At 37.4% G+C, this 14,233-nt stretch overlaps 1 protein-coding gene across 3 annotated transcripts; it reads right to left on the bottom strand.

Moving 5' to 3' along the window:
• Positions 1 to 345: 345 nt before the first annotated feature.
• Positions 346 to 14,036, bottom strand: LOC100245872 (kinesin-like protein KIN-12C). Of its 3 annotated transcripts, none has more exons than XM_010651366.3 (34): positions 13,227 to 14,036; positions 12,702 to 12,857; positions 12,524 to 12,607; positions 12,323 to 12,442; positions 12,101 to 12,214; positions 11,914 to 12,006; positions 11,673 to 11,833; positions 11,506 to 11,580; positions 10,936 to 11,023; positions 10,783 to 10,841; positions 10,620 to 10,683; positions 10,477 to 10,542; positions 10,226 to 10,390; positions 10,027 to 10,134; positions 9,624 to 9,859; positions 9,472 to 9,541; positions 9,342 to 9,395; positions 9,192 to 9,250; positions 8,986 to 9,052; positions 8,829 to 8,888; positions 6,180 to 8,267; positions 4,722 to 6,038; positions 4,514 to 4,621; positions 3,792 to 3,940; positions 3,278 to 3,365; positions 3,071 to 3,145; positions 2,682 to 2,921; positions 2,353 to 2,451; positions 2,184 to 2,258; positions 2,035 to 2,093; positions 1,149 to 1,260; positions 940 to 1,050; positions 709 to 848; positions 346 to 627 (listed from the first exon to the last, which is right to left on the bottom strand). In XM_010651366.3, the coding sequence occupies exons 1-34, from the start codon at positions 13,794 to 13,796 to the stop codon at positions 606 to 608; spliced, it is 7,152 nt and encodes a 2,383-aa protein (XP_010649668.1). In that variant the 5' UTR covers positions 13,797 to 14,036; the 3' UTR covers positions 346 to 605. The 3 variants fall into 3 exon arrangements, with proteins under 3 accessions (XP_010649668.1, XP_010649669.1, XP_010649670.1); XM_010651367.3 differs by having other exon boundaries at positions 10,027 to 10,131; XM_010651368.3 differs by lacking the exon at positions 10,226 to 10,390.
• Positions 14,037 to 14,233: the final 197 nt, after the last annotated feature.

Here is a 14,233-nt window from a genome sequence, read left to right as displayed (position 1 = left end):
GAATCAAAACGGTTTTACGAGGTATAGAAAGAGCAGGAATAGAAATTATTATTGATGGGGCAGTTCATCCTTGTTTGATTCTCAGAACCTTTTTAAAAGCCCTTCTAAATAGGTTTACTAGGTTACTATGGGTATACCGTTTACGTATGAGGTGGGGCTGGCAACTCTGCCCCCTAGAGTTAGGGGCATGGGGCGCGGACGCCAATGTGCCATCAAAACTATTAGAGTTAACCCAAACTTAAAAATTGGAGGTTAGTGCCTTGACTTTCCACGTTCCAAGTTCATAAACGGTGACTTCACGGTTTGCAATGGGGCTACACACATCAATTTCCTCTGCAAAAAAACTGGACAAATAAACTGATTTACATAAAATTAACTCCCCACACAGGCCAGCTTACAAAAATGCATTAGGCTTAGAATTCACAACAAACAATGTAAAATAATTACACACGCAAACCACCCTGAAAAAAGAATGGAAGGATAAGAAAAAGCTACAGCAAAAAATATATCGCAAACCCTGATAGCGTGGTGCATAGCGAATTTTGTGCCTCAAGCAACATGTGGGCCTAGATAAGCTGCTTTAGAACAAGGACTCGCGAGCCATTTTAAATTGGCCCCTTCTGCTTCCTGTTGCCGGATCAAAAATTAGTATTAGAAAGGAGACAGTTTTGCTTGTGCCATGTAGCTTTTCTGAGCTAAACCACTTACCTATATTTTGTGTAAGAGCTATGCTCATCTGTTCTTCTGCGATACTGAGCAAGTTCATCATTCACACGACAAAGAAGTTTCTCGGACTTTGCTACCCTTTTGGTGATACCAGCATCACCCAGCCTCAACGAGCCGCTCTCCTGTTGGACCATGCAGAAACCCCCTTTACACAAATAAGAAAAAATAGACAAGTTTTGCAGAAAAGAAAAGAAAATGTTGGGAGAATCCTGCCTTTATCTTCATTGATTGTGGAATTTGCTGTTGGGAGTTTTGAGTTCCAAAAAGCTTTTTCACCATCTCGTCCAGTTCTATGATCTTCCTCTTTAGATTGGTCTTGTCCATCTATAACACAAATAGGTAACTCCAAACTAGAAAAAGAAAAGAATTTCTTGGAAGGCAAAAATATGGAAATGTAACATTCTACAAAAAGAATTCCACACCTTTAACATTTCGTTCTGTGCAGTGAGCAAGTGATCTCGTTCTTGAAGTTGCTCAGCCGTCATCTGGGCAGCAAATATATCTGCTTTCTTGCTATTTATTTCCAATATGCAACTACAAACACAAGAATTCCATTTGAAATAGTGACCTCACAGACTTCAGAGGGCAACTTTCAAGTGTCAGTCTAGTTAATAAAATTCTACTTCAATTAGAAGGGAAGTCTGAGAAGTACTTTTGACTAATTTTGTTCAAAAACTCATGACTAAGAAAAGTATAATATAAAAATTAGAAAAATATTACTTCTTATATAAGTTCTATTTTTTATTTTATTATTATTATTATTATTATTTTTATGCAAGAAGGTTTTGTCATATTGAATAAAACGTTTAACTTCGGCTTCAACTTCGGACTAAAACCAAGAAACCAAAAAAGAGGAAGCTATCCCAGACGAAGGCCTGAGTACCCTTCCATGACCAGCTTATACTTATGTAAGCCAGACATGATTCCGAGTGATTCCATGGATTCATCTGTTAGCTTACTCTGATGTTTGACTTATTTCCTTAATGGTCATCCAATTTAACTATTAGAAAATACGATCTAGAAGACTGAGCTGGCCAAAAAGGGTCGGAGAGGCATGCCATAGCCAGTCAGTCTTTATGACCAACGTATCTTTTGATTTGTTCAGCCATTGTAATGGTAACTTTTGAATATGTAGCTAGACTCACAATAGTTCTTTCATTTTGTTTATGGTGATTTCTTGTTATATCTCAACATTTTAGGGGAACCTGCATCTGATTCTGAAGGTGGTGGGTATAAGAACAGCAATTTCATGGGGGGGAAATAAATTGAATTCAGTTTCAGAATGCGGAGTAGGGAGAGGGGGCTCACCTCTCTCTTTCCTCTATTAGATCATCAATCTGCTTCTTGAGGTTCCGTATTTCTTGCTCCTAATTCATCCAAAATAAAATAAAATTTATGTTTCAGGACTATAATCAAACCCAATTAAAGTGTAGACTAAGAACTTTTGTGATCACAACCTTTGCAAAAGACTCTTCTGTTTGTTGCTGAGCCTCTTCCAATAACTTTAGAACTTGGTGCTGGTCTATCAAATCCTACAACATAGCCAACAAGAAAGAAACATGCACATAAATGAGAAAAAACTTTTCTGAACTTTCATCTGCCTCAAAATGATAATCTAAAACTTACTGCATAGTTAGTCATGTCCAGCTTCACACCAAGTAAATCTCGAATGACATCATGTGTCATGCTATCTGCTGCTGCCAGTCTAGTATTCAGCATGCAAACCTAGGCCAACACGGATTGAGTCAAAATATTATGTTATCTTAGCATAATATGCGCCTAAGAGAGTGAGGCGATGGTTTTATATGCAGGAAGAACATGAGAAAAAATGTGATTCTGCTTTTAGGATAAAAGATAAAGAGATAGATTCTTAAAAGGGAAAAGAAATCCTCATCATTGCCAATAGCTGACCTGCAAATCCAGGAATAGCAATCATGTGAGACTAGGTAGTTTACCTCTTTCTGCCTATTTGCTGCCAATTCCTCTAGCTCTTCTATATGAAGCCTAGCCATTGACAGTTCCTGATCCTTCTCCATGTTCATTTGCTGAACCAAACCTGCGATACACCTGAATGGTGAGCTGGAACCCCTTGTCCTCATTGTGGATTTTTCAGTTTTCTCTTGTACCAGTGCGGCTGATACTGAGTTTGATGAATCTGTTTTCACTTCACGAACCATGGCCTCCAAAGTTTTGTACTGTGCAAATGGCATGATCAGTTATTGTACACTAAGATATACATGTAAAGGCATATTACTTAAACAATTCTCAAAAAAAGTTCAAGTGATGCAAACATATACTGGAAAAATAATCAGACTAATGGTATCCAGCATTTATGATATTGTACCTTTTGTTGGTACTGTGATGCCTGGGCTTCAGCATGCAATACAAGTTCGGAGATGTAATCTTTGTATTGTTTGATCTGCAGGATATGAATGGCAATTCATTATTAGAACAGAGGGAAAGAGGATGATATCAGTAATATAGGACAATCAGTACAATAAGAAATTTGTTTTAGTAAAGAGTAAAAGACACAAACAACACATGGATGCACCTCTTTATCCCGTTCTGCTCTCTCCTCTTCCAGAATTCTTATCCGGGTATGAGCCTCATTAAGTTCCCGTGATATGTTATACAGTTGCCTGCATCAGAATCATTGCTTTGAATCCAAAAAAAATATCGAAAGTAGACACATATGATACTGGATTCTCAACTTCATCCAACTTACCTATCTTGACACTATATGATCAGGATGTGGATGTTTGTATAAGATCGTTATCAGATATTCCCATTTTTCTTTGGATGCTCATTATTTTGATTTTTTTTTCTTCTTCTAAAAATAAGGATAAAAGAGAAAAGAAAGAGAATATTGTTTTTCTTAGAGAGCATGTTAATTATTTACTTCTAGTTGACCTTGAATTGCTTCTCGTTATTATGTCATATCCAATGCCACTGTCCTAAGATTTGAGATGTAAAGGATAAGACACAGACAAACAGCCATACCCAAACCCATGTAACATAGGCAGACACCAAGAATATGGATGAAGAAAGCAAGCAGCAGTCCTGACCTTGATAATTGATCTTCAGTTTGTTCAACATTTGTGTTTTCGGTGAAGGATTCAACTGTCAACATTCTCTGTCTTAAAGCTTGGAGTTCCAGTTCCAAGGAATTTCTTATCAATCTATGTCTTTCCACCTCTTCATCCATTTCACATACCTAATAGAGAAAACATGTAATTTGAGTTTTGAATACTTTAGGACTGGAAAACAGTAGCCAAAATAGCAAGCAAAAAACACAACCAGGGACTTACATGGCTGACAACTCATACTAGGGCATTTTGCATGCTATACCTCTAAAAACTTATAACTATAAAAACCAGTTTCTGAAAATAGGTCATCTAAACAGTTCTTTATTGTTTTGAAGGAATGAAATTCCATTTGAAAACTCAATTTTAAGACAGTTTTCTCGACTGATTTGTGCACTTGAGCACAGATGTTCCTGAGCCATTCTCCATGCTTCCAATTGTTTCTCATAAAACTCCACAAAAAATTCCAAAAAAAAAAAATCAAATTTATTCTTAAAAATCATTGCCTTCTCAAAACAGGCTTTCAAAAAACCGTTTTCAGTCTAAAATTTATGAAACATGCCCTTTTTTTTAAGTTGCAAAAGTATTTTCTATTTCTTGTAAAAATAAAAAATAAAAAGGTCAGAAGTGGCCCTTACCTTTTCATTCATGATATGCAAAGTTGCAAATTATAGATATAAAGAAGAAATGCAGTAGGAACTAACCTTTTTCTCCAGTACATTTATTGTACACTCAAGCTCCTCCACAGAATGTTCTAAAATCTTAACCTCCTCTTCCTTCTGTTCTGCATATATTTTACTTGCCTCCGATTCCTAAAAAAATTTAATCCAAGCTCAATATCAAACAAACCCAGCAAATGCGCGCAATCTCATCTTTGAGTTCACAAAAAGAAAATCCATCTTAAATACATACCTGGCGTGCTTCAACAGCAATAGCTTCATTTTCATCAGCTAATGCATAAGCCATCTCAAGCTTGTCTTTCAGAGAACAGACTTCTTCATGGAGTCCATCTCTCTCATCAGTGACCCTGCTTAATTTATCTTCAATGTCCTCAACCGAGGACATCAATTTTTTCTCCACTGAAGAAGTCAAACGAAGAATTTCCTTCTCTAAGCCTTTGATGACATCCTTTTGTTCTTCTAATTGATCTTCTGTTTCAGATTTTTTGATGTAGAGGTCTTTTAATAGCACTCTCAACTCAGCATTTTGGTCTGAGAGATTGTCTAATGATTCTTGGGCTTGCTCAAGGTCTGAAATTGAGATAAACAAGGCATTTTCAGTATCAGCTAGGTGACCCTCAAGCTTTCTATGCTGAACCAATAGGTCATCAAGTTGACTTGTTTTCATCTCTAGTTCACATCGAACTTGGCTTAAAGCGAGAATCAATTTTTCGGTTTCATCCTTTATGTCTTTCTTGTTGGAGGCTGATTCCTGCAACAAGCTAAAATCAAAAAGTAAACCCTTCAATAAAACCTCTTTCCTTTCCAATTCTTTCTTGAGAGACAAATTCTCATATATCAGGTTCTCACTGGTTTGGCCCAACTCTGCTTCCAAGTCTCTGGCTGCTACACTTTGATCACCTTCTTCTATGCCTTCAATACCATTAATCATGCTATTACCCTCATCACTCGAGCAACTCTTCTGCAAATTATTCATCACCAAATTGCATTCTTGCCTTCCGAATCGGAGGAAACCATGGTCTGCATTGAGGCCTGGTATTATTCTTTTGAAATCTTCTCCTATATAGCAGTGGTACAGCACAAATAAAGCAAATTCTTTCTCCACGATCTCAGAGTAAATATCCTCCAATGATGTTCTTGAGTTGCAAATGCTGTATAGAATTTCCCGTCCTGTAGAAATGATAGCAGTATACAGTTCCCTGAACCTCTCCTCAACATCCTTTTGCATTTGCAGAAAAAACCCTTCAAGGAAAAACATAGAGTCCCCCATCTCTACCAAACTACAGTGGATGTGATCCTGCAGTACTGTATTCTCTCCTTCTTTCAATTGTATCAAGGATTTAAGCTGTTCAACTTCCTTAATCAAGCTTGCTTTCTCCACCAGCCACTCCTCACCTGCTTGCTTCCACATACCAGTCACCTGCTTTGCATTTTCATTTTCTTTAAGCAATGCATTCAACATAAAATCGGCTTCTTTTATGGTTGTGTGTGCCTCCTCAAATTTGGTTAAGAACCTACTAGCATGACTGATTATCTGATCCGCAGCTGCCTGCATGTTGCAAATGTTTCACAAAAGAAATGTCAGTGAATTTTTTCTCACCAAAGATAAAGTAAAGAAAATGCCATTATTAACTCAGTGGTCTTTTGTTTGGATCTATTTTTCAAAAAATTTGAAAGTATCCATGCTTACCTCTCTGATACTGCTGCAGCTTGTTTCAGCTTCCTTCATCCGCAACTTGCAAGATGGAAAGACTTGCTTCATCCCTTCCATTTTTATTTCATCAATTGCTTTTCTAAGTACAGTGTCCTGATTGTTATCTGCAGGTGCCAGTGATTCAAGAAAACATGTATCTTCCATGTAAGAGCAATTTCCAATTTCCTTCTCATTGAAAAGCGTGGCTAACTGGACATATAGTTTATTGAAGACATTGAATACCATCTCTAATTCCTTCCTGAGCCACCATATTGTTGCTTCTCTGTGAATTGAGTTCTCCAAAAGCTTGTTCGACTCTTCAGGTGTTTGATTAACAGAGGGAAGTATCTTGCCGCCTTCGAACTTCAGGTTTAAGTTTTGTTCAGTTATCTTACCATCCAATTCATCTTTTGAAGCATCACTTGAATGATAATTGCTTGAAGTATAACAATCAGGACTCCACCCACCTGCTTCTATCAAATCTAGACCCGCTATTGAGCAGCCATGCACATTTAAGGTTGTGCTAATGCAATCTTTAATGCTATCCAGTCTGCCATTTGTTTCATCGAGTTCATCTCTTATTTGATGCAGCATGAGATACTGGTTTGGAAGCTGCGGAATATGTGCTTCTGACTCTACTGTATGAACCTGAAAATTTTTACAATCCTCTTTTAATTCCAGGAAATTTTTCCTCATCTCATCAATATCTTTCATCAAGTCCTGAACCAACTCCCTATATAAAGAAGACGCTTCAAGAATATCGGTTTGGAGGGCTGTTAAATACAGTTCTGTATCTGAATAAGTAGCATTAATAACATTCTCTGACTCCAGAACTCCTAGTCTTGCCACTTGAACTTGAACCTCCATTTCTTCCCATGCCAAAGAATCTGCTTCAGTCTTCACCTCAGAGGTCTGCTGGCTACACATTATGGGGGAAAGAGCCGATTCTGACATGTCCATATCTCTCTCAATGTTGCTTCTGAGAGCAATGTGCTGATGATCAGAGAGTTTTTTCACCACTAGGAATGCAGCATTAGCCCGGTTTTCAGCTTCAGTAATCTGAACCTCCTTTTTCTTCAGTTTACTCTCTAGGATTTTAACCATGTTGATCTTCTCATCCAACAGTTTACTTGACTGAATTGCCTCTTTACCACTTTCATCATTATGTACCCTTTGAATTTCAGTTAAAGCAATTGTTGCTCCCTTCAAGGAACTCAACTTCAGCTCCATTTCTCCTGCCATCTTTTGAGCATCTTCTAGGCTTTTTTGTAGTAATAAAATTGTTTCTTCCTTCTCAATGCAAACTTTGGCAGCCTTCTCAACATGTTCACTAATCCAAACATTAACTCGAGGAAATGAAGAGGCAATACTTTCTATCTGGCCAGAGGCATCTTTGAGAGATTTAGAACCATCTACAAGGAAGTTCGTTAGTTCCAAGGTTGCCCTTTCCCACTCCCCACATAATGTCCTTAATTCATTTTCTTTAGCATCCAGGCTGTTTCTGAGTCCCAGGTTTTCTTCAGTCATGCTACATAATTTCTCATGAAGTTCTAACTGAAGAGCAGCGACCTCTTCCTGTAAATGAAGAATTGTTCTAGTTGTTTCCGTCTCAACCTGCTCACGCACTAATTCAACTTGCTGCTCGTGACATAGCTGTGATGCCCAATCCTCTTGATACTGGTTGTTCTTTAGTTTTACATTCTCAAGGTCCTTAGTCATCCTGTCCAACTTGACTTGCAAATTGTTCATCAAGTCCATGTTCTGAATTTCTGAATCACTTGTTTCCAAACAGGGAATTTCAAGTTTAACAGATTCCTCTACCTTGGCCTTGTTGCTTAACATTTCCATGCACCTTCTATTCTCCTCCTGCATAAATTGAAGTTCTTCAATTAGCCGCAGCTGCTCAGACTCCATGGCTTCAATCAACATTCTTGCATCCCTCAGCTCTTTTTCAATGTCAGTATGCTGCATAACTGAAGCATCATCCACCTTCTGGGTATTTTTCTTTTGCAGTACTTCATCTTCTACCTGATCATATGATGCCACTTCCTCCCCTGAATCACTTCTGACTGATATGGTTTCAACCTATAAAAATGACAATTCATGAACAGATTCAAAAGAAAAGAATTGATCCATATATCCATAAGGATTATGACATCTAATGTCAGTATTTCTATTTAATGCATCCAGAACTACTTGCTTTCTAGCTTGTGACATTTTTAATAAGCAATGCAATAGACAAGCTGATTGTTCCTCATAAAAACATTTAGTCAACATGATCATGTGGTGTTCAGGATTTTTTATACACATTAAAAAAAAAATGCATTTGTGTATACAAACTTGTTTCCTTTGTGCTACAATTTGTTTTTTCTATATTATATTTTGAAAAATACAGGACACTTTTATAATATAAAAATTATAAACTAACTGCAAATCTGTTGCCTAAAGAGTAACTAAGCAACTTGATACTGTAAAATAGCTTACAGCATGTAAAACAGCTTTTGTTTATGCATGCAGCAAATTCAATACTATATGCAATAGCAAAGTACAACAAATCACAGCCATAGAATATCAATTTTTGCATGATCTAAGCATTGGTAGCTATGTTGGATATCAGGCATTTAAACAATAACTATATTTCCGCACCAGTGAGTATTTATCTGCTTGTTTTAAGTCTTCAGGATCCTTGGATAAGGAAACTGTAACCTGCAAGAGATGCAAAAAAAAAATGTAAGACACCAAGAACTACAAGTTAAACCATGTTATTAACCATTTATTTCAATATTTTATGAGCCATCCTTACAGAATCAGATGCAGATTGGCTACAGGTCAAACATTTTCTCAGCTCTGCGTGTAATTCATCAACTTCCCTGCAGGCACAAACCACAAAGAAATCTAGTCATCAAAATGGAACTGATTACAGAGCCAAATAACAAGTGCAGCCAATGCGTTGTTACAGGAACTCGCATAAACATGCCTTAGATAGAGTAGATTGACAAAAACAAATACCTAATGAGTTTGGAATTCATCTTTTTGCAATCTTCCAACTCCATGACAGTATCCATATCCTGCACTCTTGGGAAGTATACAGATTATAGAAGGGAAATAATTTAAAAGCATAATAAGTGACATAGAATTAACAAAACATCACAATCCAACCTGATTTTCTTTTGCTGAAGCAAAGTTCAGCTGTCCTTCAAGTGTTTCCAGAAGCTGCAAATCAAATATGTTTCAGAATGCTGTTACAGGGTTGATGAAAGTGTTTCAATATTGTAACAACTCCACAGACCTGATCACGCAATCCTGAAACTTCAGCCAGCAATGCGTCTCGTTCTCCTTGTTCATAGAAATTCTGAAACCTGACAAGAACATATGTGGAACAAGACTTCAGCAACAAGACAGAAAGAATCCATCAAAGCATTAAAAAGTCCATGTAGTTACAATCTGAGCTGCTCAAGAAGTCTAATATTCTCCAAAGCAAATCGGGTTAATTCTGGGTTTCTTTCAATTCTTGATTGAAGCAGCTGAACTTCTTCCAACAATGCGTTATTTTCCTCCATAAGATACTTGTCAGCAGACATTGAGCCATCTGAAAGCAATTCAAGCCGTTTAATCTTCTCCTCACGGAACCTTAGCATCATCTTAGTGCGCTGAACATCCTCTTCCCTTTGATGAGCCTGAAAAGAAACCAGAAGTATAATTTAATCTAACATGTCCTTGCTTGTGCTATTGAGTTTTTGACAAACCTCAAAAGTATTCTCTGATCATTGACCCTAATGTTCATTGGACATTTCTAAGAAAAAGTTAAACAAAATTTTAAACAGTTAATTATAACCAAACATACCAAGCGATTCATGCATTCGATTTCAGCCTCTAACCTACGGACTGCATCCTCTGCCAGTTTCTCTCTCCTGAGGGCACCAGCTAAAGCAGCTTCCATGCATTTCATCTTCTACAAATATATATTGTCATTATTTGTCAATAATTATCTCATACATCTGCAAGGATCGAACAATAATTTCTAACAAGAACATGAAGGCTACCTTATTATTTTGGGCACTTGTGTTATGATTATTGATCATGATCCTCTCTTCTAAAGAATTATATCCTTCAGAAAAATCACCAGATCTAGATTCTCCAAAACTTGTGAGACAACGTGACAAAGGCCTTGAAAGGTTATGATGGTTCATCAGAAAGGACAACTGGCCCTGTTTTATTTTGGTAAATTGACTTAATCCTACTAACTTATAGGTTTCCAATACGAAACTCATAAAATTCTGGAACTAATCCTCACCTTTAACTGTTGTATTTGTCTTTGCAATGCCGTTACATCCCCCGAAGCATCTTCATTCACTTTAGCCTAGAAAAGGTGGGCAAACACTAAGCACTTCATATTTCCACAAAGAAGGAAAATATGTACAAGTTTAAAGTAAGTACATTGTTCTGAATAAGTTTGGCACGCTGGGCAAACTTTAGAGTGCTTAGTGTTTCACTTGCAGAGCTGCAAGGAGAATATTAAAAAAGAAAAAAAAAAGTAAATAAAACAAAACACAAAACATACAAAATTTAGAATTTCCCGACCAAATAAAGGGTAACCGACCAAGTAGATGGGCTGACATTGGCAATAATAGTTGTTTTTGAGTTTCCACCCAGGGAATCCTGCACTTGGAATTGTAGAAAATGTAACCTTTTAGTTATGGAGCTACCTCATTATGTAGAAATGTCTTAAGCTCAAGAGTTTTGGTTATCTGACCTGAAGTAGAAACGTGAGTCTAGAATCTCTGTATGGAACATGTCTATGTTTCCCATGTGCTAAATCCACCAGAGACATTATCACCAGACTAAGTGACAGAGAAACAAAATAATGTGTTAAACCAATGAATGTGCAGAACTCTTACCCAATAGCATATAAGGCCTCCAAGACAAAGTTCAATAATGTGAAGAAGTTTATCAAGGTCTTCATTTTTGTTCAGATTAATATATCCATAACAGTTATTTGGATTGTAACATTGTTGCATGAATAAAGTCAAAGTTTCAAGGACTCATAAGCCACCTGTGGATAAACATTCAAGGTGCATTTGAATGTCGCATGAAAATTAAATGACCCCTAGTCTTTTGCACTGCATCTTAAGCCAAAAATCTAACATTCTATGCCAAAAGTGGTATAATTAATGTGTGCAAAATCATGAAGGCAGAACATGTATTTTCCTATGAAGGGTACAAGTTCACTACAAGCACATGTACAATAAGAGAGAGCAATCTTTTTAAGGTAATACAGTATGTTCAAGCAACCAAACTGAAAAACAGGTATCTGATATATTACCCAAGAGTTGATAAGGATTTGTTTATATTTGCTGCTTCTTTCAAACGATCTCCTTCTGCGCCAGAGCTCTTCTGCCTGAATAAGCAATAAAGTTAATCCATAATTCACAAAAAAAAAAAAGAAAAAAAAAAAACCTTCAAGTAGAAGATCATGAAATCAATATCTACCTTTCTGAACCAGCTAGATCTACCAAATTTAACCTTGCAAATCTGAAGTGGGTCATGGAATCTTTTCCCCAATGGCTTTCAATATTGCAAGTGAAAACACTGTGGGACCGACTGCTTTCACTGTTCATACAGGTTGCTGCCATTTTTCTGTTTGCAGCACCCTGTTTGGAATAGAACATATTACCCAGGTTCATATTGCAAAAGAGGGAAAAAGAACACAAAAATTACCATTGAGGCACACCTGTAACAGAAGCTTCACTATATCACCAACAGTTCTCACGTGATATTCCGTCAGGTTTTCAACATATACACCTTTCTTCATATCTTCTCTTAGCTACAACAGGAAAAATAGGTCTATAACTATCATATGGAAAAGAAAAAAGGAACGCCTACCATGAGTCAAATGAAAAAAAAAACACTTGAATTACTTGCAGATTAGTTGATGAAGGCTCCAAGAGATCTGTTATCTGTTCATTGTATATCTCTAAAAAGGAACATTTGCAGCTGTACTTCAGTTTTTCATCCCTCCTGTTCTCCTCTTCCTGCACAGGTGTTTCTTAGAGAGGAGATAAGCGAAAGGAAAAAAGTAAAGGGCATGACAAGGTGGAGTAACTCAGTAACAGAACTAGTGAAAATTTCAAGTATCATACCGCTCTAATCCTTGTGAACAAATATTCAAAAATTCGTGGAGTTATCCCACAATCTTCATTGAGCTCTCGGTCCATCTCATATATCTCACCCATCATAGTATATGTTTTCCCACTACCTGTCTGCAGGAGAATATCTGAAACCTCAAAAAACATTACAACCACACAACAAAGAATAGGCCCCAGGCTCACAGCATTTCATACCTGACCGTAAGCAAACATACAGCTATTATACCCAGATATGCAGTTCTCCACCATGGGCAGTCCAGCAACCCTGAATAGTTTTTCCTACAACAGTTAAGGCAAAGCATGAGTTGAAGACTCCATACAATCATCCACCAACATAATTTAGAAAATAAATAATTGGATACTAAAATGGCACCTGTGATATTTTCTCGCATGCTATATGATCAAACGTAAATCTGGTCTCAGGGTGGCCAAGCCACAATATGGTCTGTGAACTCTCCTGCCTCAAGCATCTACCATACCCTTGCGAAGCCCTCTCCACGGAACTTATGGGTCGAATCCGTATCAATACCTAAAACCAGCACTCATTAGTCATCTTTACTAAATGAAATTAAACGCAGCATTCGACCAAAAAACAAGGATGCTTCAGTTTCAGAGTCAAAACTATTCGCTGTTCTAAAACTGGAGAAATGTAAAAGGCAAGAGAGTTTTTGGTATTTCAGAAAACAATTTCATTACTCAAAACAATAATCTCCAAAAGTGATCCGTATTGGCAAAATGCTAGAACATTTCCCCTTTCCTTCAAGAGAAACAAATAATTAGAAAATATTATTTTCCATTTTGGGAAAGAAAATAATTTCCAAAAGCCACAAATAATTTCCAAATAATTTCTTATAAACTGATAACAACAAAACAAACAGCAGCTAAGCACTACACGAACCTGCACATTGTGATCCATCCAAAACGAGGGATCTTCCACAATCTCAAAATGCGGAACTTCGACCAACGGTTCAGACATTGGATTTGAAATCCCTCTAGAAACCCTAGAAGAGCTCCCTCCTTTCCCAACACTGTATGGAGGAGGTCTATGACCACTACAAGCTCCCACTACTCCGCCATTCAAAGTCCTTGAAATACTTCTCGCCGGAGTGCTCTGAGCCGAACTTGGCTCTGACTGGGCTTTCCCTCTACCAGAAACCCTAGGAGTTCCACAATTGGAAACATTTCCTATCACCTTGTTCAGCGACAACAAATTCTCCAAAACTTCAATCTTCCTATCCGACGATCGACCTGCCCTAGCAGCTCCAAATCTATCCTTGGAGTCAAAATCCAACTCTTGAAATTCTCTCTGGAATTGTGACGGATCTGGTATAGTGTTCAGAGGCGTCCTCGGAGGAGGAAAATGAATCGAATTCATCGAATTATCAAATTCATTTTCGGTTGATTCAAGTTGTGCGTTCTTCAAAGTGTTTGCAGCTACGAACCGGAGATCGGAGGCGTCTCTGGACATGCTTGAGCTTAGAATCTAAAAAAAGGAGTTGTAATTCTATCAGAAACAGAAATTCAAAACCATAGCTCCGTAGCTCGTTCCATGATCCATGATTGTGAAGAACTATCTAGGGTTTGGAATCCATCATGTTCGTGATGATGAAGAACATAGGATTCTCAGGAGTGAAAGAGCTGCTTCGAGATTTGAGGAATCCGCGCAAGTGTCAGATAGAGTCAGTTCGAAAGCTGAAGCCCCCATATGGAATAGTAGAAAGATTAACACCCCGCCCATTTTCAAATTCAACTGTTGAATATTTCAGAGATAGCCCTCCAGTTCCCCTAAATACTAACATGACCCCATGATGTATTTCACATTTCATATACAACACATTTTGGAAAATAAGCACAAAAAGATTTGGCATTTTGGGCAACAACCAGTATTAAGAGTATGTTTAATAA

This window comes from Vitis vinifera, chromosome 5, assembly GCF_030704535.1.
Source record: "Vitis vinifera cultivar Pinot Noir 40024 chromosome 5, ASM3070453v1".
Taxonomy (NCBI): Eukaryota; Viridiplantae; Streptophyta; class Magnoliopsida; order Vitales; family Vitaceae; genus Vitis; species Vitis vinifera.
This window is presented reverse-complemented; position numbering and strand designations above follow the sequence as displayed.